General features: G+C 38.8%; 1 protein-coding gene across 1 annotated transcript in view; it reads right to left on the reverse strand.

Moving 5' to 3' along the window:
• The window catches only part of LOC124776291 (esterase E4-like), a 148,305-nt gene that overhangs the window by 38,390 nt on the left and 82,110 nt on the right, over positions 1 to 27,805 (reverse strand). The window contains exons 5-6 of the mRNA XM_047251198.1: positions 22,950 to 23,134; positions 20,405 to 20,579 (exon numbers count right to left, since the gene is read on the reverse strand). Coding sequence (XP_047107154.1) covers positions 20,405 to 20,579; positions 22,950 to 23,134 — 360 coding nt within the window. The remainder of the gene's footprint in view (positions 1 to 20,404; positions 20,580 to 22,949; positions 23,135 to 27,805) is intronic.

The raw sequence follows: 27,805 nt of genomic DNA on the forward strand, positions 1-27,805 counted from the left end.
CCTGTTAGCTTTGCTACACTAAATTTAAAGTGAAGAAGTAAGAATTGTTTACTGAAATTTAATGGCAGTCAATTATTGGCACAACTTTTAACAGCAGCTTCACTTTGTTAATGAACATCTTGACTGACTTTAAATCTCTGGAGATTCTCCTTTGTAAAGGGACCCTCACAGTGTGATGGATAAACAAGAGAATAACTGGCATTATTTCTACTTCTAGGTCACTGTCCAGTACACTGAAGAATTAAGTGACATAAAGCATTTTTCTGGCAGGATGTATATTCCCTTCATTGTAGTTTTGGTTCCTCCTTACAGCACTATTATTGCAAATCACTTAAAAAATTATAAAAAAAAAAAGGTTAGGTTTGGTGTGTCGAATCCAAACAGTCTCAATGACATTTGTATATCTTACACAATTAATTGACACAGTAAAGTAATTATGTTGAGTGGCACATGTGGAAGTTGAAATTTGCAGGAATGCTGGAACAAAATTATGAATCTATGGCTGCACCCTCCACAAATTTGAAAACTGGCAAGGACTGTTCATCAGTATTGTAAAAGGTGAGTGTCACACCATCTACACGTATATCTATGTCTGTACTCTGCATATCATCGTGAAGCACATGGCTGAGGATATGTCCCACTGTACCAGTTACTAAGGTTTCTTCTCATTCCATTCACTTATGGAGTGCGGAAATAATTATTGTTTGAATGCCTCTGTGCATGCCGTAATGATTCTAACCTTATCCTCACTATATGAGCAATACGAAGGGGGTTATATGATATTCTTAGAGTCATCAGTTAATGCCGGTTCTTGAAAATTTATTAGTAGGCTTTCTTTGGATAGTTTACATCTATCTTCAAATGTCTGCTAGTTCAGTTTCTCAGTATCTCTGTGACACTCTCACATGGACCAAACAAATTTGTGATTATTTTCACTGCCCTTCTGTGTATACAGTCAATATCCCCTGTTAGTCCTATTTGGTATGGGTCCCACACACTTGAGCAATATTCTAGAACTGGTCACATGAGTGCTTTGTACGCAATATCATATGTAGACTGATTGCACTTCCCCAGAATTCTACCACCTGCTTTACAAATGGCTGAGCTTATCAAATAATTCCATTTCATATCCCTATAAAGTGTTACACATAGGTATTTGTATGAGTTGGCCAATTCCAACAATGACTCATGAAGTTATAGTCACATGATACTACATTTTTTTCATTTCGTGAAGTGCATAATTTTATGTTTTTGAACATTTGAAGCAAGTTGCACCACTCTGAAATCTTATCAAGATCTGAATGAATATTTATGCAGGTTCTTTTACACAGAACTTCATCATCTGCAAAAAGCCTGAGGCTAATATTAATATTGTCTGCAAGATCATTAATATACAACATGAACAGCAAGGGTCCCAACACACTTCTCTGGGGCACACCCAAAGTTACTTCCACATCTGAAGAAGAGTCTCCAGCCAAGACAACATGCTGCATCCTCCCTACCAAAAAGTCCTCAATTAAGTCACACATTTCACTTTGTACCCATATGATCATACTGTTGTCAATAAGTGTAGGTGTGGTATTGAGTCAAATGCTTTTGGGAAATCAATAAATACTGCATGTAGCTGACTGCCTTGATCCAGAGCTTTCATTATGTCATTTGAGAAAAAATCCAAGTTGAGTTTCACAAGATTGATGTTTTCAGAATCCATACTGGTTAGCATGGAGGAGGTCATTTCCTTTGAAACACCTCATTGTACAGAATACATTCTAAGATTCTACAGCAAATTGTTGTCAAGGATATTGTATGGTAGTTTTGTGGATCACTTCTACTACACTTCTTGTAGAAAGGTGTGATCTGTGTTTTTTCCAAGAAATGGGCATGATTATTTATTTGAGGGATCTATGATGGATTATAGCTCAGATGCAAATTCATTACAGAATCTGACAGGGACTCAACTGAGCCCTGGAGCTTTGTTCAATTTGAATGATTTCAGCTGTTTCTCAACACTACTGACACTAAAACTTATTTCATTCATCTTTTCAATGGTATGGGGATTAAATTAGGGAAATAGACATTTGAAAAGGGAGTCAAGCATTTCAGCTTTTGCTTTGCTACACTTTATTTCAGTTCCTGTCTCATTTGTTAGGGACTGGACACTAACTTTTGTGCCACTAGAATTTACATATGACCAGAATTTCTCTGGGTTTTGTGAAAGTTGAGTTGACAATATTCTGCTACAGTAGTAACAGAAGGTTTCACACATTGCTCTCTTGACAGCCAAATGTGTTTCACTGAGAATTTCTCTATCTATATGCCTATGCATTGTTTTATACTTATATTGCAGTAATCTCTGTTCCTGTAGAAGTTTCTTTAGAGGGGCTTTAAACCATGAAGGTTCCCTCTCTTTAAAAACTATTCTACTGGGAAGATATATCCAGTGGATGGTCAATTATTCTCTTAAACTCAAGCCATAGTTCCTCTACAAGCTCCTTCCCTGTGCTGAAAGTTTCAGTTTCCTCACTGACATTTGGCACTGTTGCTAATGTGGTCTTCAGTCAAGAGACTGGTTTGATGCAGCTCTCTATTCTACTCTATCCTGTGCAAGCCTCTTCATCTCTGAGTAGCTATTGCAACCTACATCCTTCTGAATCTGCTTAGTGTCTTGGTCTCCTTCTGTGGTTTTTACCCTCCACACTTCCCTCCAGTACTAAATTGGTGTTCCCTTGACACCTCAGTATATGTCTCACCAACTGATCCTTTCTTCTAGTCAAGTTGTGCCACAAATTCCTCCCCTCCCCAATTCTATTCAGTACCTCCTCAATAGTTATGTGATCTATCAATCTAATCTTCAGCATTCTTCTGTAGCACCACATCTTCTTATCTAAACTATTTATTGTCCATGTTTCACTTCCATACATAGCTACACTCCATACAAATATTCTCAGAAAGGACTGAAATTTAAATCTATACTCAATGTTAAGTAATTTCTCTTCTTCAGAAACACTTTCCTTGCCATAACCAGTCTACATTTTATATCCTCTCTACTTTGACTGTCACCAGTTATTTTGCTTCCCAGATAGCAAAACTCATCTACTACTTTAAGTGTCTCATTTCCTAGTCTAATTCCCTCAGAATCACCTGATTTAATTAGACTACATTCCATTATCCCCATTTTACTCAAGATACTGTCCATTCCGCTCAACTGCTCTTCGAAGTCCTTTGCTGTCTCTGACAGAATTACAATGTCAGCAGCAAACCTCAAAATTTTCATTTCTGCTCCATGGATTTTAATTTCTACTCTAAATTTTTCTTTTGTTTCTTTTCCTGCTTGCTTAATATATAGATTCAATAACATTGGGGCTAGGCTACAACCCTGTGTCACTCCCTTCTCAACTGCTGCTACCTTTTCATGCCCCTCAATTCTTATAGCCATCACTTAGTTTCTGTACAAATTGTAAATAGCCTTTCACTCCCCGTATTTTATCCCTGCCACCTTCCAAATTTGAAAGAGAGTGTTCCAGTAAAGATTGTCAAAAGCTTTCTCTAAGTCTACAAATGCTAGGAATGTAGGTTTGCCTTTCCTTAATTTATCTTCTAAGATAAGTCATAGTGTGAGTATTGCCTCACATGTTCCAACATTTCTATGGGATCCGAACTGATCTTGCATGAGGTTGACTTCTACCAATTTTTCCATTTATCTTCTGGGCCTTGTTTCAGCTTAGGTCTTTCAGTGCTCTGTCAAATTCTTCATGCAGTACATATCTCCTATTTCATCTTCATCTACACCCTCTTTCATTTCCATAATATTGCCCTCAAGTACATCGCCCTTTTATAGCCCTCTATATACTCCTTCCACCTTTTTGCTTTCTCTTCTTTGCTTAGGACTGGTTTTCATCTGAGCTCTTGATATTCATACAGGTAGTTCTCTTTTCTCCAAAGATCTCTTTGAATTTCCCATAGGCAGTATGTCTTTCCCCTACTGATACATGCTTCTACATCCTTTCATTTGTCCTCTAGCCATCCCTGCTGAGCCATTTTGCACTTCTTGTTGATTTCATTTTTGAGACGTTTGTATTCCTTTTCACCTGCTTCATTTACTGCATTTTATATTTTCTCTTTTCATCAATTAAATTCAATATCTCTTCTGTTACCCAAGAGTTGCTACTGGCCCTTGTCTTTTTACCTGCTTGATCCTCTGCTGCCTTCGCTATTTCATTTCTCAAAGCTACCCATTCTTTTTCTATTGTATTTCTTTCTCCCATTCTTGTCAATCATTCCCTAATGCCCTCACTGAAACTCTGTAAAACCTCTGGTTTAGTCAGTTTATCCAGGTCACATCTTCTTAAATTCCTACCTTTTTGCACTTTCTTGAGTTTTAATCTACAATTGAAGGGCTTATTTCAGTAGTGGTACAAGTCCATTTTTGTTCATATACTTGAGTATTTTTGGTATCTCAACTGCAGATTTTGCAGCGCTCAATTTACTTTAGGACTCTGTATCTCAGAATGAACAAAAATGGACTTGTACCACTATTGAAATAAGCCCTTCAATTCATAGCCAATAAATTATGGTCAGAGTACACATCTGCTCCTGGAAATGTCTTACAATTTAAAACCTGGTTCCTAAATATCTGTCTTACCATTATGTAATCTATCTGAAACCTTCCTGTGTCTCCAGGCCTCTTCCACATATCAACCTTCTTTCATGATTCTTAAACCAAGTGTTAGCTATGATTAAATTGTGCTCTTTGCAAAATTCTACCAGGCAGCTTCCTCTTTCATTCCTTATCCCCATGTCCATATTCAGCTACTACTTTTCCTTCTCTTCCTTTTCCTACTATCAAATTCCAGTCCCCCATGGTGCATCATACATTTCTTCAGTCCCTATGGCACTACTGAATCTTTATCTAGTTTACTGATCATATATGTCTTTCTGCTTGTTTTAATCATCCTTTGTACTCTGGTAATCATTGTTTTAGAGCAGGCATTTAGTAATGTTTCACAGGATGTCTTATCAAGTCCAAGACTAACAAAATTGTGATTTTCCCAATTGATTGTTGGATGATTAAAGTGTTTGCCAGTAATTACGATATGACTATGGAACTTCTGTAAAAGTGAACTGAGGTTTTCTCTAAAGTTTTCAATTGCATCAGGAGATGAATCTGATGGGCGATAGAAGGATCCAATTATCATTTTGTGTCCACTCCTAGTGCTGAGTCTTGCCCAAAGTCTCACACACAGCTTCAATTTCTATCTCAGTGGATCTGAGTTTCTTGTTTTCTGCAACAAATATACCACCTACATTTCCTGTTTGCCTACCCTTTTGATATAGACGCAGTTTTCCCCAAAAATCTCACTGCTATCAATTTCAGGTTTCTACCAGCCTTCTGTACCTAGTATTATATGAGCTTCACTGCTTTTCAGGAGCACTTCAAACTCTGGCACTTTGTTGTAAATGCTTCAGCAGTTAATCATTAGGATTTTAATACTCTCGTCTGTGGGAGTCATTTATTTTGATCTCACATTGATACTTCTGTGTTTCTTACAGCTATCATCATCTGTATTGGATGGAGAGTTGCCTAATCTAAAAAGCCCTTGTGTGCATCCCACACACAACAGCTACCTGCGAAGCAGCCTCTGATGTGCAGTGCATATCTGACCCAATTAGGGGACCCTACAGTTCTCAACCCTATGGCAAAAACCCAGGAAGTCACAGTCTAGCTTGACACAAGAACCTTCAAAGTCTGTGGTTCAGTCCTTCCACTCTACTCAGAACCAAAGGCCCATGATCAGTTCTGTGCACAATGGTGCAAATTGTGAGCTTCATTGAAGCAACATGCACCAGGCTGGTCATCTCATCCTTCTCTGGCTGTCACTGAAATGACCCAAGTATGAACTCAGAGCCCAGATGACCAACATCATTTGTTTCAGCATGCACTACAGTCTGCAATTGGTTGCGCCTGTTCCCTCAATGGTTGCTGGAATAGCCTCTTCAACATGTTGAATGAGGCCCCCAGGCATACACTCTGAGTACAGATGATGTCCCTTCCTGTCTCTTGGTGCCATTTCCCTAAGGGAAATCTTCTACAGAAATGAAATCTGACATTGTCAAATAGAAGTAGATGATCTATTTTGAAAGTTACTTTTTCATTTATAATTGTCTTGATAGTATCCGATTCATTTGTGACAGTGTACTGGTTTCAGCTGTTACCAGTCATAATCATAACTGAAACTCCACAAAACACCAAACAGCAAAACTGCTGTTAAATATGAAAAGTTACAAAAATATTAAAAAGTGCAAGGTAAAGAGAAAAAATAAAAATATACCCAGGATCTCCATATTTAAGTAACATTCAAATAGTCATCTATGCCCATTGTGGTCACTTGAAAATGACAGTTGTGTCTGCTCACACATTTTACTTACACAAATGAAACAGTTTTGTTTGTAGAGCATGCTTGACTTACATGTGCAGGAAGTACAATTTAAAAAATAATAATTACATTTAAAAAACTTTACCATAATCATTAATTTTTACATTAATCACAATTTAGAGTATTAAAGAAACTTAAACAAATTGGGTATCATTCATCCAATAAAATGAAATAAATATGTTTTTTCTCTACTATAATTACGAGCACACAAAATTATCAAAAGCAAGGAAACCAAGGATACATAAAAATGTAATTCTTAAAGACAAAGAATTTTGTCAGAAAGAGACAATAAAATGAAAACAAACAGTTGGAGTTGTGTGAAGACACCTTGTAGATGGGCCATGAGGGATGGCTCTGCCACGTCCTGCATGCTTACAGAATTTGGAGGCAACTACAAAAAATTAAAAAGATTCAGAAGCTGAGCAGTTTTAAAAGTGAACTCAAAAGAATGTTAATTAGTAATAGCTTTTACAGTGTTAGTGAATACATGAATTCTTCAGAAAGATAGCATGCCTTCACCTATCTTATAGGTCACTCATATACAAACTTGTGTCGTGGGGTAGACTCTTTTATGTACACACAAAAATTAATTAATTTCTCAATATAGAGTGTTATAATCATTGTTTCTTGTTGCTGTCCATTATACACAGAATATATGTAACTTATTTGTGTCCTATATTGTTACAAATTTATATCATGTAAGCTATAATTGTTTTTGCCCATGTTTTTAATTCAGATTGTTCACTGATATTTTTTTAAATAATATGTTGTTATTCATATTTTTTCTGTATGTAACATATGACAAATCCCTATCATTGTACATGATAAAACGGGTGTTCAATAAATCAAATCAAACTGCAACGTCATCTCTGTTGCATGGTCAGAAGCTGACTAATGCAGAAACTACAATACATATGCAGTCATTTCGTCCACAATGCTACAAAAAAGTTTTCTTTTACTCTATGATACAACACTTAATAAGATATACCTTACAACTAGAGAAAATAAAGAAAAAGCTTTAGCTCTTACAACAGATGGTGGTTGCGAACAGCCATAAGAGCACAGAAGTCCAAACTTTTCATGCTTTCATTCTTTGTTTTCTATAGGTTCCATCAAGAAGAAGAACCTTCAGGGATGTGGAATGTGTTAAGGTATAGGTTAACACAAGATGTCACAGAAATTTAATCTGTACACTGTATAAGCAATAAATTATGATTTAGTGCTCTTCATGTTTACCCCACTAAATTTAATCAAGTAAATTATTAAGGAAGTTGAAACTTTGAAAAAAAGTTACCACTTCACCAGTTTTACTGTATAGTTGCTCTTCATCTGCTATTAGCAGCTTACTGTTTACTTGATTACAATGGCATTTTTCAAAGATAATGTTTTTTACACCTGTGAATTCTGAGTCCTATTTGTAGTACATTATTACTTCTCACACAGCTTTATGACAAAGATTGAAACTTCCTATGTAGCTAACAGAACCTTTCAAACCCCTTAATCTAGATATTCTGATAATTTGTAAAAAGACTGGTTGATGAGATTTGTTTTTAACCTTCTTTTGAACTGGTAGTGTTGCCCAACTTGTTTCTTATTGAATATCCTACCACATTTATTCTGTATGGTCAGCTGAAACTAATTTTTATTATCTATGACAAAAAACTTGAAGGAATAAATATATTGCAAAATCAGTGTATGAGTACTTAGATCCCTTAAAAAAAGTCTTTTGCAAGATGTACAGTTATCTACTTTACAAAATATTCTTATTGCTTGCTTCTGTTTAACAAATTCTTTACTTGCTTTAGGTACACTGCACTAGAAGATAATTCCACACGAAATTATCTACTGAAAATATGCAAAATAAGTCAACACTTACTTTAGATTGACACAATGAGAGATGTTTCTATGGGCATAACACACTGAACTGAGTTTCCTGACCAGCTGGGCCTCAAGGAAGTTCATTCAGTGTATGTATATTAATGTCTACTTTTGGTGTTAAGAGAGCATTATTTATTGCTTGTTTGAAATGGTGCAATGTTAGTCTTTGTGAGGTTAAGACTTCAGCTGTTACATGTGACCCACGAGTAGGCCTGTTCACTTCTAATCTGACCCGTGTCTGCTAGGGCTGAGTTTGTATCCTTCATTAGAATGCTCATATAATAAGATTATAAAACAAAAGTATTGAAGCCTCTAAATGAAAATAAACTACTCCATAATCACAATAAAGAAAGAAAAGAAAAAAAATCTAGACATGTCTCCATGATTTTCAGTGGTAAAATTTCACAGAAAATTAAAAAGAGGGTTAGAAATATAATGTCAAAATTGGCTTTCCAACTCAAACACTTAAAATATGATTATATAATAAAATAGATCAGAAGGCTGAGAAACTGTACTGATTATGACAGCTGTTGTACACTGATCATCCAGAACATTATGAACAAACCTAATAACAGTACGTCCACCTCTGGCATAGATAACAGCAGCAAGACATCATGGCATGGAAGCAATGAGGTCTTTGTAGGTTGCTGGCACCACATCTGCACACACAAGTCACCTAATCCCCATAAATTCTGGGAAGGAGGCAATGAGCACTGATGCCATGTTCAATTACATTCCAGATGTCTTCGATCGGCTTCAGATCTGGCAAGCTGGGGGCCAGAACATCAATTGCAACTTGCCGCTGTGTTCCTTGAACAACTCCATCACACTCCTGGCCTTTTGAAATGGGGCATTATCTTGCTGAAAAATACTACCGCCATCAGGAAACATGATCATCATGAAGGGTGTACATGGTCTGCAACCAGTGTATGATACTCATTGGCCATCACAGTGCCTTACTTGAGCTCTATTGGAGCCATCAATATCCATGTGAATATTCCCCATAGCATATGGAGCCACTGCCAGATTGTCTCTGTCCAGCAGTACAGGTGTCAAGGAGCTGTTAGCCCAGAAGACAATGGATTCTTGCCCTCCCATCAGCGTGATGAAGAAGGTATCGACATTCATCAGACAATGCAATGCTCTACAGCTGTGCCAACATCCAGTGCCAATGGTCACATGCCAATTTTAGTCATAGTTGCCAAAGTCATTGTGTTAATGTAGGCATGCTTGGGTCGTCAGCTGCAGAGGCCCATTGTTAGGAGTGTTTGGTGCACTGTGTGTTTAGACACACTTGTACTCTGGTTCATTGATAATATCTTCATGATATGCTCTCTGCGCCAAGACACCCTATCTTTGTTCCTTCACAACCTCAACACCTTCTCCCTCATCCACTTCGCATTGTCATCCTAAAACAAGTGTACCACCTTCCTAGATGTTGACCTCCTTCTCTATTATGGCTATATCCACACCTCAGTCCACATTAAACCCACCAACCACCAACAGTACCTACATTTTGACAGTTGTCATCCATTTCATAGCACAAAATCTTTTCCATACAGATTGGCCACCCGGGGATGGCATATCTGCAATGACAAGAAGTGCCTTGCTCAGTATGCTGAGGGTCTCATGAAGGGCTTCACAGATAGGCAATATCCCCAGACCTAGTCTGCAAACAGATTTTCTATGCCATTTCCCCTCATGCCCCCAATCCCCCCACCACTCCCCAAGAACCAGCCCAAAGGAGTATCCCCTTTGTCACCCAGTACCATCCCAGAATGGAGCAACTGAACCACATCCTTCGCTAGGGCTTTGATTACCTATCATCATGTCCTGAAATGAGGGACATCCTACGTGAGATCCTTCCCATCCCTCCTAAAGGTGTGTTCCATTGCCTAACCAATCTCTATAACAATCTAGTTCATCCCTATGCCACTCCCAGTGCCAACCCCTTGCCACAAGGATCATATTCCTGTGGAAGACCCAGGTGCAAGACCTGCCCAACACATGCACCCAGCACTTCCTATTCCAGTCCTGTCACAGATTTATCCTACTACATCAGGGGTTATGCCACCAGTGAAAGCAGCCATGTCATTTACCAGCTCTGCTGAAATCATTGCACAGCTTTTTATATTGGCATGACTACCAATCAGCTGTCCACCAGGATGAATGGTCACCACCAGACTGTGGCCAAGAGCAAAGTAGACTGCAGCTGAACACAACATACTTGATTTCAATGGCTGCTTCACTACCCGAGCCATCTGGAGCCTTCCCTCCACCACCAGATTTTCTGAACTGCACAGATGGGAGTTATCCTTACAGTACATTCTCCGCTCCAATAACTATCCCAGTCTCAACCTGTGGTAACATACTGTCACTGCACCCTCCACCCAACAGTTTCCACCCCCTCAGTCCTATCACCTCTTCCCCTTTCTTTTCTCCCGCACTGTTTATTTGCCACTCTCTGCCAGCTCACCTGCCCATCTTTTTGCACCTTTTTTCGCAGCCTCCCTGCCTCACAACGTCTTGATGTTGCGCCTGTTGGCACTATAGTCCCTGCACACTCCACCAGACAGTGTTTGTCTCTCTCACCACCTGTACATGACTACCCCTTCTCCTTCTACACCCCCTCCAGATTGGTGCTTGCATCCCATGTGGTAGTTACATTCTGGCCCAAGATGCTGGAGTTGGTGGTCATGTGTGCATGAGATGTGCTTGCTTGTATGGATGAATGGTGTGTGTTTCTCTTTTGCTGATGCAGGCTGTGGCCGAAAGCTTTATGTAAGTTTCTTTTAATTGTGCCTGTCTGCAACTTAAATATGCCTTCTTTACTGTAAGTAGCAATCTACCTTTTCCTAAATTGTTTAGATAAAAAATCTACTCACCAAGCAGCAGCAGAACACACATATAAAAGGTGGTTGTAATTAGGCAAGCTTTCGGAGCCAGTGGCTCGTTCTTCAGGCAGAAGAGTTGAAGGGGAAAGAAGACAGGTGAAGGAAAAGGACTGCAGAGGTCTAGGAAAAGGGGTAGATTTTGGGAAGGTCACCCAGAACTGTGGGTCAGGGGAGGCAATTTGCATGGGATGAGATGGAAAGATTGATTGTTGGAGAATGCAGTGGTCCAGATTTGAAAACCTGAGAGCTTAAAGGTGGAAGAGAGGTTAATACACAAGACAGAGATTACTGCTTTAACATCATGCATCAGTTAATAAGAATGAAAAGTAAGTGCATTGTATGTAACAGAGGTTGGAGGGGGGGGGGGGGGGGGAGGCATGAAATATAGACGGGTAAGAAATGAAAGATGTAGAAAAGTAAAATAGAGTGAAGAAAAGAGTAGTTACTGTGAAGAAATGCTGAAACAGAAGAAATTAGTGTAAATTAAGGTGGCAAGAACAAAGGATGTTTTGTAGCACTAGTTCCCACATGTAGAGTTCAGAGAAACTGGTGTCTGGGGGAAGAATCCAGATGGTGGGTGTGGTGAAACAGGCACCAAGGTCACAATTGTAATGTTATTGAGCACACCCTGCAACAGGATATTGTGTGTTGCCAGTATACACCCTCTGCCTATGTCCATTCATCCTGACTGACAATTAGGTGGTAGTCATGCCAATATAAAAGGTTAAACAGTGTTTACATGCCAGCATTTACATATACCAGCTGTTATGTAAACACTGTTAGTGTTTTACATTGGCATGACTACCACCAAATTATCAGTTAGGATGAATGGGCATAGGCAGAGGGTGTATACTGACAACACACAATATCCTGTTGCAGGGCATGCTCTACAACATGACAATTGTGGCCTCGGTGCCTGTTTCACCACACCCGCCATCTGGATTCTTCCCCCAGACACCAGTTTCTCAGAACTCCACAGGTGGGAACTAGCACTACAACATGTCCTTGGTTCTCACCACTCACCTGGCCTTGGTTTACATTAATTTCTTCCTTTTCAGCATTCCTTCACAATAACTACTCTTTTCTTCAGTCTGTTGTAGTTTTCTACATCTTTCATTGTCTTGCACATCTATTTTTCACCACCCCCCTCCCATCTCTGTTACATACAATGCATTTCACTTTTCACTCTTATTAACTCTTGCATGACGATAAAGCAGCAATCTCTGTCTTGCATATTATCCTATCTTCCACCTTTAAGCTCTCACATTTTCAAATCTCGTCTGATGCAGTCCCCAATAATCAATCTTTCCTTCCCATTCTGTGTGGTATGTCTCCCAGCATGTTAGAGGAACTAGAGATTTTCTATACCAACAAACAACATAAGGATCAGATATTAAATGAACAAAGTGAATTTAACCAAAAGTTTTGTTTTAATATTTTCAAAGAGTTGATTTCCTGATGATATTTTGCACCTGGTTTTTTCAATGGATAATCTGATGTAGTGCCTCTTAACAAGATAGTCATTGTTGTGTGCTTACAATGGTGCACAGGACCTGACATCTCAGTGGACCACTTGTCCAAATGTTCCACAGGCATGCAGAATGTAGTGGAGCTGTTGCTTCTTACTCATTTATAAGCTGTTGTTGCACAATTCCAGCTGAAAGCAATAACAATAAAACAACAGCTCACTTGCAGGTTATGAACCACAGTGGCTACATTGAACAACTGTCAATCAATTCTACTTTTTCATTTTATGGTCCTTTTCTGACAAAATTGTTTACCTATAACATTGATACTTTTACTTACGGATGATTTCTTTGCTTTTTATAATTTTATATGCTCCCTAAATACAGTAGTGAACAGACACACGTTTCATTTTGTTACATGAGTGGTCCTCAATTATCTAATTTTGTTTAAGCACCATAAAATTAGGAGACAGAATTGCTGGCCAGTAATTGCATTTAGTAGAAATGACAGTACTGCCAACAGGGGTTCCTGCAGGTTTTCATGTCATAGAGTACCTGAGTCCTTCCCAGGGGACACCGCCTTATCGAAGGTGCCTTCAGTGCTGGGCAGGAGGGTTTGCGTGTTCTGATGAAGCCAAGAGCTGTGTCAGCAGTAGCACAGCTACTGGCATGGTCACCCAAGCTGGAGTGGTCTTGACAAAGGAGCCATACAGGTGTGTCCCACAACATAGGGCAGGGAGGGCTCTATAGGCATAGTGAAGCCAGCTGCCCTAAAGGAGTAAACCTCATACAAATCCTGGTCCTCCAAGTTGGGGGTTGGGCAAGTGGCTAACAACCCTTTCCTGCAAACAAATTCTTGTTCAGAAATCTCAGAGTAAAGAAGCCAGACGGATTTATGGACGATGACATGGCACTGTTAAAGGCAAATGAAAATGAAAAAAATTATCTGTTTATTGGAACCTGGAACGTACAATCACTGTACAGGACGGGGCCCCTGAGGTCACTGCTAGATCAACTCGATAAAACCAAGGAAGGCATAATTGCTCTACAGGAAATATGATGGACTGGACATGAAGTGCTTGATATGGGAAGGTGGATAATTTTCTATCATGGTCCAGAGAGCCACCATGAATTTGTTACAGGGTTCACGGTAAGACAAAAATTTATTCACTGGAATAACATCTAGGATCTCACATATGAGACTGAAGACCCAATTCTCAAACTACTCATTGATCAATATACAAGCACCAGCAGAAGTATCAGATGACCAGCATAAAGACACCTTCTTTGAGAACCTCGAGAGAACTTATGACAGATGCCCTGAGTATGACACTAAAATAATTATTGGAGACCTCAATGCATAGATTGGTAAAGAAGAACATTATCTCCCAGCAATAGGGAAGCACAGACTCCATAAATACACAAATGACAATGGCTACAGAGTCATTCAGTTTGCACTGTCACATAATATGGCCTTAGATAGCACTATGTTTCCACACAAAAGGGTTCATAAAGCAAGATGGTGTAGCCCTGATTAGCATACCTTCAACCAAATTGATCGTGTAATTATTGATGGCAGGCATTCTTCAAACTTACTAGATGTACAAACTTACAGAGGAGTTAATGTAGATTCAGACTACTACCTTGTAATTGCGAAACTAAGAACTTGAATATCCAATGCAAGAAAAGTCAAAGGAATACCTCAAAGTAAGTATATAGTATCAAAGTTAAAAAATGTAGACATCTCTAAAACATACTCTGAGAAGGTTGCTGAGAATCTTGCATTACACACCCCTAGTATAAGTGATAACCTGGATCAGGAATGGAATGCTTGCAGGGATGCAGTCATTAAGGCAGAAGAAGAAGTGCTAGGGAAAGAAGAAAAACAACTGAGGAATTCCTGGCTTGATGAAGAATGTTAGAGAATAAGCCAGGAGAAAAATCTGGCATAGAGAAAAATTCTCGAGAAATAATATAGTCATTTAGCAGTAAGAAATTATTAAGATAAAAGGAAAGAAGAGAAGAAACTGTGTCAGAGAAAGAAAAGGGAATGGGAAAGAAAGCAGATTGAAGAACTGGAGACAAATGATGCTAGCAAATTTTATCAGAAAATTAAAGGTGGAAGAAGAGCATTTAAGCCACGCATCAACCTGTGTAAAAGTAAAAAAAGGGGCGCTAATAACCAATGATCAAGAGGTATTGGAGCATTGGTTAGAGTATTTCAGTGAACTGTTGGATGCTTCAGAGTCCCCTACTGAAGATATCCCAGTCACTTCAGAAGATGATGCCATGGTACCTCCCCCTTCCCAAGGAGAAGTGAACAAAGAAATTGCTCGATTGAAGAACAATAAAGCACCAGGGACAGACAATATAACATCTGAACTATTGAAAGCTGGAGGAGTTGAGCTAAATCATAGAATCTACAAGACTGTGTGCCTCATCTGGGAAAAAGAAGAGTTACCAGAAGAATGGAATGTAGGGATAGTGTATCTGGTGCATCAGAAAGGAGATCTATTTGAATGCAGATACTACAGAGGCATATTTTTAAATATTATATATAAAGTACTATCAAATTTCCTGTTTAGTAGACTTTCACCTATAGCAGAAGATATTATTGGAAGCTATCAATGTGGATTCAGACCAGGAAAGTCAACTTAAACCAGATATTTACTCTTCAACAAATAGTAGAAAAGACCAATGAATTCAATGTTGGTGTGCACCATCTTTTCATTCACTTTAAATCTGCATATGACACAATAAACCGGGCCAAACTTTATGAGGCAATGCGGGAATTTTGAGTGCGTGGAAAATTGGTGTGTTTAATAGAGGTCACCCTAAAGTATCCCTAGTGTACCATGTGAGTACAGTCAAGGCTGTCACCTCAGTTTCCCACTCAAACTGGGCTAAGGCAAGGAGATGGACTTTCCTGCCTACTTTTCAACCTGGCACTTCAAAAAGTGGTACATGAATCAGGTATTCAGACAAGAGGAACTATCTACTATAAGTCTATATAAATGCTGGGGTATGCAGATGACTCGGATTTAATGAGCAGAACACTTAGAGATCTACAAAGTGCATTTTCAGCTCTAAACCTGAGTGCAGAGAAGATGGGCCTGAGAATTAATTAAGGAAAGATGAAGTATATGAACAGGGTGTTCAAAAAGTCTCTCCACAGTGCTGTATGATTGTTAGCCATGCATGCCGTATGCTGCAGTGAATATACCAAAATGAAACTCAGTGAAATACAAGTTATTAATTTATTGAATATTCATTTTTACTTACAAATTTTCACATTAAATGTTGAAAGTGTCCCCCCTGTTGTTGAATACACAATTCAATTCGTCTAATCATACGGCACGAGCAGCTAACAATCATATGCCAATGCGGAGAGACTTTCTGAACACCCCGCATAATGGCACTAACCAACCCTTACAGCCCACAATAACCCTTGATGGAATGACATTTGAGCGAGTAGAATGTTTTACCTATCTGAGCTCAAAGATAGAAGCAAATGGCACCACCTTTACTGAAATTATGGCTTGCATAAGTGCTTCTAACTGATGTTACTTTGGAATTTTGTGACATTTTAAATCCAAGCTTATATCATGAGGGCTAAGTGCTGACTTAACAAAACACTGATAATGCCCAGTACTTACTTATTCCTCAGAAACATGGGCAATTATGAAGCAGGGAGAAAACAAACTGAGATCACATGAAAGAAGTATATTGAGAAGGATTTTTTGACCTGTATATGAAAATGGGACCTGAAGAAGACAAAGAAATGACGAACTTTGTGATTGCTATAAGGAGGATATGTGGTCAAATTCGTAAAGCTGTGTAGACTGGGATGGGCTGGACATGTGATGTGACTTGATGAGTCAGATCCTGCAAAGAAAGCCTGCTGCAGTGAATCTGGAGGAAGAAGAGCAAGAGGACGACCTAGGTTGAGATGGAGCGATGAGGTTGAGGAGAACACTGCTAGAGTCGGTTGTCATAACTGGAGGTCGACGGCAAAGTCCAGAGAGGAATGGCAGAAAATAATTGAGGATGCCAGGTCCCATCCCGGGATGTAGTGCCAATGGAAGAAGAAGAAGAGTACCTGAGTGCCAATAGATACATAGAGAACTACATTCACTATCCAAACTTTTGGACCTAATAGTTGCCTCCTAAGGGTGGTGAGGACCTGAGGAAGGCCTATTAAGTCCCAAAACTAGGATAGTGATATAGTTTTATATGTTCCCTTGGAAGTTTGAATGAGGGAGTTACATGTATGTTATCTTGCTTTTGTGTACTCAAAACTATAACAAATATTTGTGTATCTATATTTCAGGAATGTGTGTAAAATACTGTATCACATTTGTATTTCTTCTTAAATGTTCTTATTGTAAAACTTGACATGTCTTCTGTACATCAAATCAAATGATTTGAAAATTTCATAATGAGCTGATTAGATCACATTTCACTTTAAATTAAGTTTTGAAAATTTCTGAAAATGACAGAAAAAAATCATTATTATGTTGCAATTTTTTTAAACATAAAAAATTTTTAAGTAGTACTTCTCACTTATGTAAGCTAAGCATGCTCCCATGCCCCCTAAAAACAAATCCATTCCATTATAAGTACAATGCATGAGCAGGAGGGCAGCTGATTTTAAATGACCACAATGGATGCCAGATGACTAATTTAAGTGAGCAGCCTAAAATGAGATAAAGAGGAAGAGGATGGGAACAGGTGCAAATGGGAATGAGGTACAGTTAAGTGGTATATCTTGACCACTACCATATGCCACCTTTACCACTATGTCCAACACATCACTGCAATTGCCTGAAGCAAACCAGGATTGAAATTGGAAAATATAAAGGATCCAAGCCCCAATGTGTACTTGTTAGATTCTACATAGAATATGCAAGTGAATTAGTTCCACACTCAGACATAATTTATGATAGACTACAGTGGCCAAAAATTATTCCTGATGATTGCATTAGAGCACACAGGTTACATTCATCTACAAAAATAATAGTAAAACAATCTACACAACTATGATTGTAAATGATTTTCTTCCATTTGTCAAAGAATTCTAATACATGCTCTGAATTCAGTATAATGAACTACATAAACAAAATGAACTCTTCTTTGGCAACTAACACAGTGTGCAACAATACTAATCATGAAAAACACAACTTCCATTCTCCACATACGATACCCTAAGTGGCATGAATAGAGGTTACCAAAAAGTTTTAGTGTTCTTAGATCTCTGACATACTACCAGATCATTACCACATAATCATCTACACTATGTGATAAAAAGTATCCAGACACCCCCAAAAACATATGTTTTTCATACTAGGTGCATTGTGCTGCTACCCAATGCTAGGTACTCCATATCAGCAACCACAGTAGTCATTAGACATCGTAAGAGAGCAGAATGGGTACTCTGCAGAATTCAGGGACTTTGAACGTGGTCAGGTGATTGGGTGTCACTTGTGTAATATGTCTTTACACAAGATTTCCACACTCCTAAACATCCCTAGGTCCAATGTTTCCAATGTGATAGTGAAGTGAAAATATGAAGGGACACGTACAACACAGAAGCGTACAGGCCGACCTTGTCTGTTGACTGACAGAGACCACCGACAGTTGAAGAGGGTCATAATGTGTAATAGCCAGACTCTATCGAGACCGTCGCACAGGAATTCCAAACTGCATCAGGATCCACTGCAAGTACTATGACAGTTAGGTGGGAGGTGAGAAAACTTGGATTTCATGGTCAAGCGACTGCTCATAAGCCACACATCATACTGGAAAATGCCAAACGATGCCTCTCTTGGTGTAAGGAGCATAAACATTGGAGGATTAAACAGTGGAAAAATGTTGTGTGGAGTGATGAATCACGGAACACAATGTGGCGATCTGATGGCAGCGTGTGGGTGTGGCGAATGCCCAGTTAACGTCGTCGGCCAGCGTGTATAGTGCCAACAATAAAATTCGGAGGCGGTGGTGTTATGCTGTGGTTGTGATTTTCATAGAGGGGGCCTGCACTCATTGTTCTTTTGCATAGCACTATCACAGCACAGGTCTACATTGAAGTTTTAAGCACCTTCTTGCTTCCCGCCGTTGAAGAGCAATTCGGGGATGGCGATTGCATCTTTCAACACAATCGAGCACCTGTTCATAATGCACGGCCTGTGGCAGAGTGGTTACATGACAATAACATCCCTGTAATGGACTAGTCTGCATAGGATCACGACCTGAATCCTGTAGAACACCTTTGGCTTGTTATGTAAAGCTAACTTTATGCCAGGCCTCACTGACCAACATTGATACCTCCCCTCAGTGCAGCACTCCATGAAGAATGGGCTGCCATTCCCCAAGAAACCTTCCAGCACCTGATTGAACATGTGCCTGTGAGAGTGGAAGCTGCCATCAAGGCTAAGGCAGGGCCAACACCATATTGACTTCCAGCATCACCGATGGAGAGCGCCACGAAGTTGTAAGTCATTTTCAGCCAGGTATCTGGATACTTTTGATTACACAGTATATCAAAGAAAATGAATTCATTTAGAATATTAATCCATGCTTATGAACAGAGTGATAACATCACAACAGACACAATACAGTACATTTACTATTATACATAGTGTCCTTCACAGATAGAAATAATTTCAGATGTACCACAAGGAGGAGTGGTAGTACCAGACATTGTGCAGATGATGTGGCTATCTGTGAAGAAGGAATGTCTGACAAATATTATAGCAATATCCAATTGAAAGTGTACAAAATATCAGAATTGTATAACACTCATAATAGAGTGAAATGTAAAGTTATGCTCTTGTACAAACGTAGTAACTTCAGACTAAAACATTTTTCAGTAAAAACTGATGTCAGTCGCATCATATGAATAATGAAAACAACGACATGTGTGTGAAAATGAAACAGGATTGTCAGGTAAATCAAATTTTAAGTAAAACAAGTGGCAGGTTTTCAGTTTGTTCATAGCATACTGAGAAACTACTGATGATCTACAAAAGAAATTGCTTATAAACCACTTGCACTGTATGCCCTATACTTAAAAACTGTTGAAGAGGGTTGTCCTTTTCAGGACACATTCTTGTACACAGATGGTGGTACAAATTTTCACATTGTGTTTGGTTGCCAAACCAGTGTAACCTCAATTCTGAATGACGATAAGTGGCCTAAATTGGAAGACAGATGCCCAGTACCTCACAATAATGTGCTTAAAAAATTCCAAGATGAGCATCCAATGCAAAATCTATAAATATTCTTCAGTCCTAAGTTGTTATTATTATTGTATGAATCATTTAAGTAAAATTTGCTCAATAACAACACACACTAACACTAATAAGTAACTAAATGAGCCTTAAGATGAAAACAAAAATGTATCCAGTGGTAAATGAGTTATCATTCTTCTCAACTCCAGCCATGAATAGGTAAGAATAACATTTCGCATAAAATACATAGTACAACTACTCTTTGGCATGCACTTTGCAGTAGTCTTCTCAGTACAGATATTGATGCCAATGTAAACTTACAAAAGCATAGAATATGGTTTTAAGAGCTCAACTTCTACTGAGAATTCTACCATTTAAAATACATTATTAATTGAACAGACCTTCCTGTATTAATTTTACTCTGAATTTCAACCTTCAGTTTGTATATCACTGAAAATAATAATAATAATTATTATTATTTGCGTCCAAAACAAATGACAAACCCAAGCCTTTCCAAGAGATTTCATCTTTGGTTGTTCCTATTATCAATGGAATATGAGTGAAATTCCCTGAAAGAAACAGTTCCGTGACATCAGCTGTCAAGAATCTTTCAGTTCCATCTCGAAAATCTTTCTCAGTGACAGATCCAAATGCAACCATTGGATCAGAGCCCCATTCCTGTAAAAATAATGCATCAGACACAATTGTGGAACAGTGATTCATCTTTCAAATCTATTCTGCACTATATTCATCAGCTTCCATGACAAATATATGAATCTATGTCCAAAGAAGAATAAGTGAAAGACAATTTATTTTTGTTATTTTTTATTGTTATTTCTTTAGGTACTGGCTCAAAGGAGATAGCTAATGACTATCACACTAATGATTATGTGAATGCTTTATGTATACATGACCCACATTAAGTGAAATAAAATCAGACAGAAGACAACATTTAAAAAACTAAAAATTAAGAGAACTGTATCATAATTGCACACCAATAAATATCATGCAAGTTTTAGTTACTAGTACACACCATAATAACTGCTGTGTCCCAATCATAGAAGATCACAGAGTGTTAAAGGCAAGAGTAGATCACATTAGCAAACAAATGAATAGGTAGTTGTCCATGAAAGCAAAAAACAACAATGAATTGAAGGGCATGGGAGTTGTAGACATACAGTCTTTTATGTAAAATCTGTCTATGGAATGATGAAAAAAACTAAAGAGACTAATTTATTCTGAAATGATATTGTGGCATTATCTTTTGGATGCACTGTGGTTTCTAAAAGGTACCAAGTAAGCAACATATAGTTATACCTCTGGTGCCTGATAGCCCACAAGATACTACAGAACTGCATGAGGGAATCTGCTCAGTTACGTCTGTAGGTTACAATCTCTTAAGAAGTCCATGATGATTTGCAAGTTTGTATGTTTCTTGATGTGAGGATAGTGGTTATAATAGTGGAAAATTGATGTTCCACCTTGAAGAGAATAGGCAATTTAAACAGCAGTGTTTTGAAGGAGGAAAAACCAATAATTATTGAATTGAAATCACTTTCTGATATTGAGTCACATGAGTAGGTTGGGAGGTGTCTGATATCCAACACAGTGTTGATGACTGAGGAAATTTCCATGATAGAAGTGCATCCTTGTCATGAGAGTTACATGCTGTACTGCAAGTCCAGTCCATAAATTTGGTTGATTTAGAAGGATCAGGTTGCAGTTATAGTACTGACTTCCTTAGTATTTCTTCCTACTCTTCTTTCTATTATATGGCCTAACTTTAAGGATATGGTTAGCCTGTAGCATAGTTTGTAAGCATTCTTGTACTGCCAACAACTGTTGTTGACACTGTATGTCTGATGCAACAGCTGGGATCTGACAGCTGATCATGGCACTCAGAGCAGGTAAGTACTGTTATCATTAATAAATGCCTTAGCATATGAATAAGAATCTGCCATAGCTAGACCTCTTTGTAAAGTTATTTTGTGAAAAATGAGCCATCCATTTATTTATAAAACTGTATGCATCACCTGTGTGTCAAAATGCTCACCAAAGCAGTTTGCATATTTATCACAAGGGGCATAAAAACACTGATTTAACCAAATTGTAGGTAATTTAAGTGCTGCCTTAAAGCAGGATATATTGGAAAAACTGGCATCTTATTCCATAAATAACAAAATATGTTGGTAATTCTTGAAAACTGAAAATCAGTATGCTTATTCTGAAGATCAATCAAACAGCTTTGTTTCTCTTGCACCAATGTCTTTGTAAATCATCTGATGTTAACAACAGGTACAATTCATTGTACAGTTGATTTAATTTTGTCTGCAGTTATGCTTTTATCAACAATTTTGGTACACAAATCAGAATATAGGCATCTGAATGTTTCTCTTGTGGTCACTAACAAGTTTGCATTTGTGATGGATTTCAATTCTGTCTGAATCCAGTTCCTAAATATATCACAAATATTAATGACATCATCTATGAAATCATTAAAAGGCTGAGTGTCCATGACTCTGTACATGTGATTTTGAAATGGTCTGAAAGGATAACTATTTGCTATAGAGTCAGGTGCACTGGTTGTTATCATGCCCCGTCTGATTACCAGTGGAACCCAGAACCTTTCCTTTTGCTCTTACCAGTAGAGCTATACAGGCATGGCTCATGCTCCACCTGCTCCTGCTTTAAAAACTTTTAGAGAAGCTTCTGAAGTAAAACAAAGACTCAGAACCATCAGTGTTACATACTTCAATTGTGACTTCCATAACACAACTGTTACTACACAATTAGTACGAAGCTCTCCTCACAAGGGAAAAAAACACTATGGTGGGACATATAATGAAGCATCAGGACAAATGCATCAGGTCATTAATGGAGTAGTAAATTGGGGGAAAACATAGTAGGAGATGAGAACAACTGGAACAAGTAGTACAGATTATTGAGACAATACAGAGCAACAGATACTGGGAGGTGAATTAATTCACACAGCAGAGAAGTAATTACAGGACACCTGTAACATATTACAACTAAAAATATGATGCTTACATAAAACTGTGTTACTGATTTTGCAATTTCCAAAGCATCCTTTTCTCTCAAGCAACTAATTATCTCTTCTGATGATGTATCTGGGCAGTTCAGTAGTCTTGCTTGCTTTCTGGCTTTCTGTAATGGATCAGGATCAGTACTTGTCAGGTCGGCTCCACTCATTACAATGCCCTTATGAAACAAACCTGAAGAAACATATTATTTCTTATTACAATTGATAACAAATGTCTACTATAATCTTGTTGATTTATGGTGTGATATTTGTACAATTTTCAATGGGGCTTCAAAATCTGGACTAAGATTTCTGTAGCATCATAATTCTTTGATTTTCGTTTGTATTCTTTTCTGATGTAGAATTTTGTATTGCTTTTATTGAAATTTACATGCTTTCAGAGCTAGTGGCTCCTTCTTCTGGCAGAATGGTTGAAGGGGAAGGAAGAGGGATGTAGGAAAAGGACTGCTGAGGTTTAGGAAATGAGGAGAGTTTGGGAAAGTCACCCAGAACCCTGGATCAGGGGTGACTTACAGGACAGGATGAGAAGGAAAGACGCCTGTTGGGACTGCACCAGATAAGATTTAAAAACCTGAGAGTTTAAAGGGGGAAGATAGGGTAAGATGCAAGCCAGATTAGTGACAAAACGTCGCACATGAATTAAAAGAGCAGGAAGCTAAGTGCATCCTATGTGGCAGAGACGGGTGGGGGTGGGGGATGGATGTGGGGGGACAGACAGATCAGAAGATAAATTTTCTTTTTCTTTTATTTTCTGACCTGTCTAACTCCCCAGGCCTCCTCCCCACCACCACCTCTACCTGCTGTTATTAACTTGTGCACAGTGTTTTGTCAGTAATATCTGTATTGTTTATTATCCCATCTTCTATCCTTAAGCTCTCAGGTTGTCCAATGCAGTCCCAAACTATCAGTCTTTCCTTCTTATCCTGTCTGGTAAGCATCCTCTGATCTGGGGTTCTGTGTACCTTTTCCAAACTCTCTCCATTTCCTAAACCTTATTAATCCTTTTGATTCGCCTCTCTTCCTCCCCTTTAACACTTCTGCCAAAAGAACAATCCACTGGATCTGAAAGCATGCAAATTTCAATACTTTTGTACGTGTTTTCTCCTGCTGCCACTTAATGAGTAGATTTTTTTATCTATCAAGTTACCTTGTATTGCTTTTAGTTTTTGTGATATGTAACTAAAATTTATAAACTAATTAAAGCAAAAAATACACACATCCACTAAGTCACCATGTTATAAACATATCATCATGAAGGACAACTTTCAGGGATGTGAATTCAAGTAAACACAAATTCTTGTTTAACTATTTCAAAAAAATAAAAAATGAAAAAATCATGCTAGTCCATAAATTCACATTAACATAATTCAGTAACTGAATTTCTTTCAGCAAAGTTTCTTGGTATCTAGCTAGATAACTATCTTAAATGAAGCCATCATCACAGACAAAACTGAAGGATTATTTCCTGTATTTCCATTCCTACTCACCCTACAGGTGAAATCAATGAAGTTACACAAATAACAATATGGCAAGGACAGATTGCTACTTACCACTTAGAAAATAATTCAAAAAATATTTCAGATTTTGGTCAAAATAGAAAATTCATACACACATAGGGCTATTGTTTCCAGGTGCTAAGTCAGGCCTTAGTGCCAGGAGGCAGCAGCTTTTTGTGTGTCAACTGTGCTTGTGTGAATGTGTGTGAGTTTTCAACTTCTGAAACAGGATTTTGACCAAAAGCTGAAATATTTCTAGAATTCTGTTCCATTGTGGATTAGTTCCACCTCCATATGGCAAATAGTAATTTATCCTTGCCATATTGTTGTTATTCCATCCAGGACTTTCCATTGTTTAAGCTATGTAAGTATTTAATCTGAAACAGAAGCTGTGGTGACAATGATTATAACAGAGCAGTTGACTGGGTTGATAGATGTGGGGAGAAGGTAGCAAAGGATGCAAATGGTAAGGAGAGGTTGCGGAATAGCACAAGGCAGTAGCGAGAAACACAGATGACTGAGTGGATGCACAATATATGATGGAAGGAACAGTTTGGGGGGGGGGGGGGGGGGGGGAGTGAGAGATAAAGAGATATATGTATATACGAGGTGTGGCTAGAAAAAAACCGGACTGATGCTGGAAAAAACATTTATTTACAATTTCATGTTATCTCCTTCAATGTACTCTCCTCCTCGGTCTCTACACCGCTCCATATGAATTTTCCACTGTTCATAGCAATGCTGCAGATCATTTTCGGTAAGTCCATACATTACTTCCGTCGCTTTTTCTTTTACTGCTTCAACAGTCTCAAATCTAGTTCCTTTCAAAGCTGACTTGACTTTAGGGAAAAGAAAAAAGTCACAGGGGGCCAAATCAGGTGAGTAGGATGGATGATCTAAGATGGGAATGTTGTGTTTTGCCAAAAACGTCTTCACTGACAACGCACTGTGAGCTGGGGCATTGTCTTGGTGAAGGATCCATGACTTTTTTCTCCACAAATCGTTCCATTTTCTCCGTACTCACTCACGTAGGGTAGCCAGGACGCTAATGTAGTAATGCTGATTCACTGTTTGTCCCTCTGGTACCCAATCAATGTGCACAATCCCTTTGATGTAAAAAAAAAACAATCATCATTGCCTTGAATTTCGATTTTGACATTCGCGCTTTTTTTGTCGTGGAGAACCAGGAGTTTTCCAATGCATCGATTGGCGTTTAGTTTCGGGATCGTAAGTAAAAAACCACGATTCATCGCAAGTAATAACATTTTGTAAGAAGGTGGGATCACTTTCAATGTTTTCCAGGATGTCAGAACAAATCATTCTTCGGCGTTCCTTCTGTTCAATTGTGAGACACTTTGGAACCATTTTTGAACACACTTCGTTCATGTTGAAACTTTCATGAAGAATCTGCCTAACACTTTCCTTGTCAACTCCTGTTAACTCAGACACTGCTCTGATTGTTAAACGGCGATCTTGTCAAACAAGTTTACCAATTTTTTCAATGTTTGCATCAGTTTTTGCTGACAATGGTCTGCCAGTGCGAGTGTCATCACTGGTGTCTTCGCGGCCATCTTTAAATCGTTTAAACCACTCAAACACTTGTGTTCGCGATAAACAATCATCGCCGTACACTTGTTGTAACATTACAAACGTTTCACTTGCAGATTTTCCTAGTTTGAAACAAAATTTGATGTTAACACGCTGTTCTTTCTGTACACTCAACATTTTCCAACGCACAGACAAAACGTCAACTACTTAAAACAGACGCTACGGGCAGACTGAGTGCAGGAGGCAGATGAAACTCGAGCAGTAGGCGGAGCGAGAGTCACGTGACAGGCCATGCGACTTTCAGCCTTATTGCATTCGTTTTATTGTTTCACCAGTACTAGTCCGGTTTTTTTCTAGCCACACCTCGTGTGTAGAAGTAGAGGGGGAGAGTGGGAAGGAAGAGAGTAATTTGGAGACGGAGTTAGGGAAGGGAGAGAGAAGGGGTGAGGGGTGGAAAAGGGGGAAGGGGAGGAAGGGAAGAGAGAAAGAGAGAGACACAGAGAGAGAAAATGACCACATGATTTTTTTGCGGGGGTGTGGGGGGAGGAGAGGGAAGAGTGGTGGGAGAAGGTAGTACATGGCCTGGGCAGGAAAGGAGTAGTGCAGACAATGACAGAAGAGAAAAGCAAAATGGCAAGGTGAGACAGTGGGAAACACTTCAGTAGAGGTTTAGGCCAGGGGGATTGCGAGAGCACAAGATAAGCTGGAGAGACAATGCCAATTAGTTCAGATAAACTTGTTCTTGATGGAAGTCTCCAAGTTGTATGTGCAGTGAAGTAGTTGTTAACATCTTTTGTGTTGTAGTGCACAGTATATTTGGCAAATGGATGGTAAAGTTTGTGAATTGCCTCAGTTCAGCAATCACCACTCATGCGAGCAGACAGTCATACTGTCATACTGACTCAGAATGCTGCACAGTAACTGTAGCATAACTGATTTATGATAGGGCTGCTTTCACACATGGAACTGCTTTTTATTGAGTACAGAATACCTGTTACTGGATGCAGTAGAAGGTGGTGGGCAAGTGTGTAGGACAAGTCTTGCACCTGGATCATTTACAAGGAAGTGACACACTGGACGTAGGATTGGAGTAGAGAAGATTGGAATAGGGATGGACAGGATTATATAGGTTGGCTGGGCAGCAGAACATTACTTTGGGTGATATGGTTAAGATGTTTGGTATGATTACCCTCATCTCAGGACAACAATAGACAGTTGAAGACCTGGTGCAGCATGCAGTTGAGCTTCTCAAGTCCAGGGTAATATTTGGTGATTAGTGGTGTGTGGATTGGCTGCTTGCTAACAAATTTATTGCTGTCAGAGGAGGACAAGGCATGGGAGCTCTGTTTATGGATGAACTGGATAGGACATTGTCTATCAATAAAGGCTCTGGCAGCATTTTTGACATATTTTGACAACTCCTGTTTTTCAATGCAGATGTAGCATCCACAGGTGGTGAGGCTGTAAGGAAGAGATTTTTTGGCATGGAATGAGTGACAGCTGTTAAAGTAGATGAATGGCTGGTGGTTTCTGGCCTTGATATGAACAGATATATTTATGGGACCACCTGAGAGTTGGAGATTGACATCTAGGAAGGTGGCTCATTGAGTTGAGAAGGACAAGGTGAAATGGTTTTAGGAGTTGGCAGCGAGGTTCCTGAGGAAAGAGTGAAGGTTGTCCTTGCCATGAGTGCAGATCATGAGAATGCCATCAATGAATCTAAACCAGACGAGGGGTTTTAGGCACTGACTAGAGATGAAGGAATCCTCCAGCTGGCCCATAAATAGTTAGCATAGGAT

The sequence above is a fragment of the Schistocerca piceifrons genome, chromosome 2 (genome assembly GCF_021461385.2).
Source record: "Schistocerca piceifrons isolate TAMUIC-IGC-003096 chromosome 2, iqSchPice1.1, whole genome shotgun sequence".
Classification (NCBI taxonomy): domain Eukaryota; kingdom Metazoa; phylum Arthropoda; class Insecta; order Orthoptera; family Acrididae; genus Schistocerca; species Schistocerca piceifrons.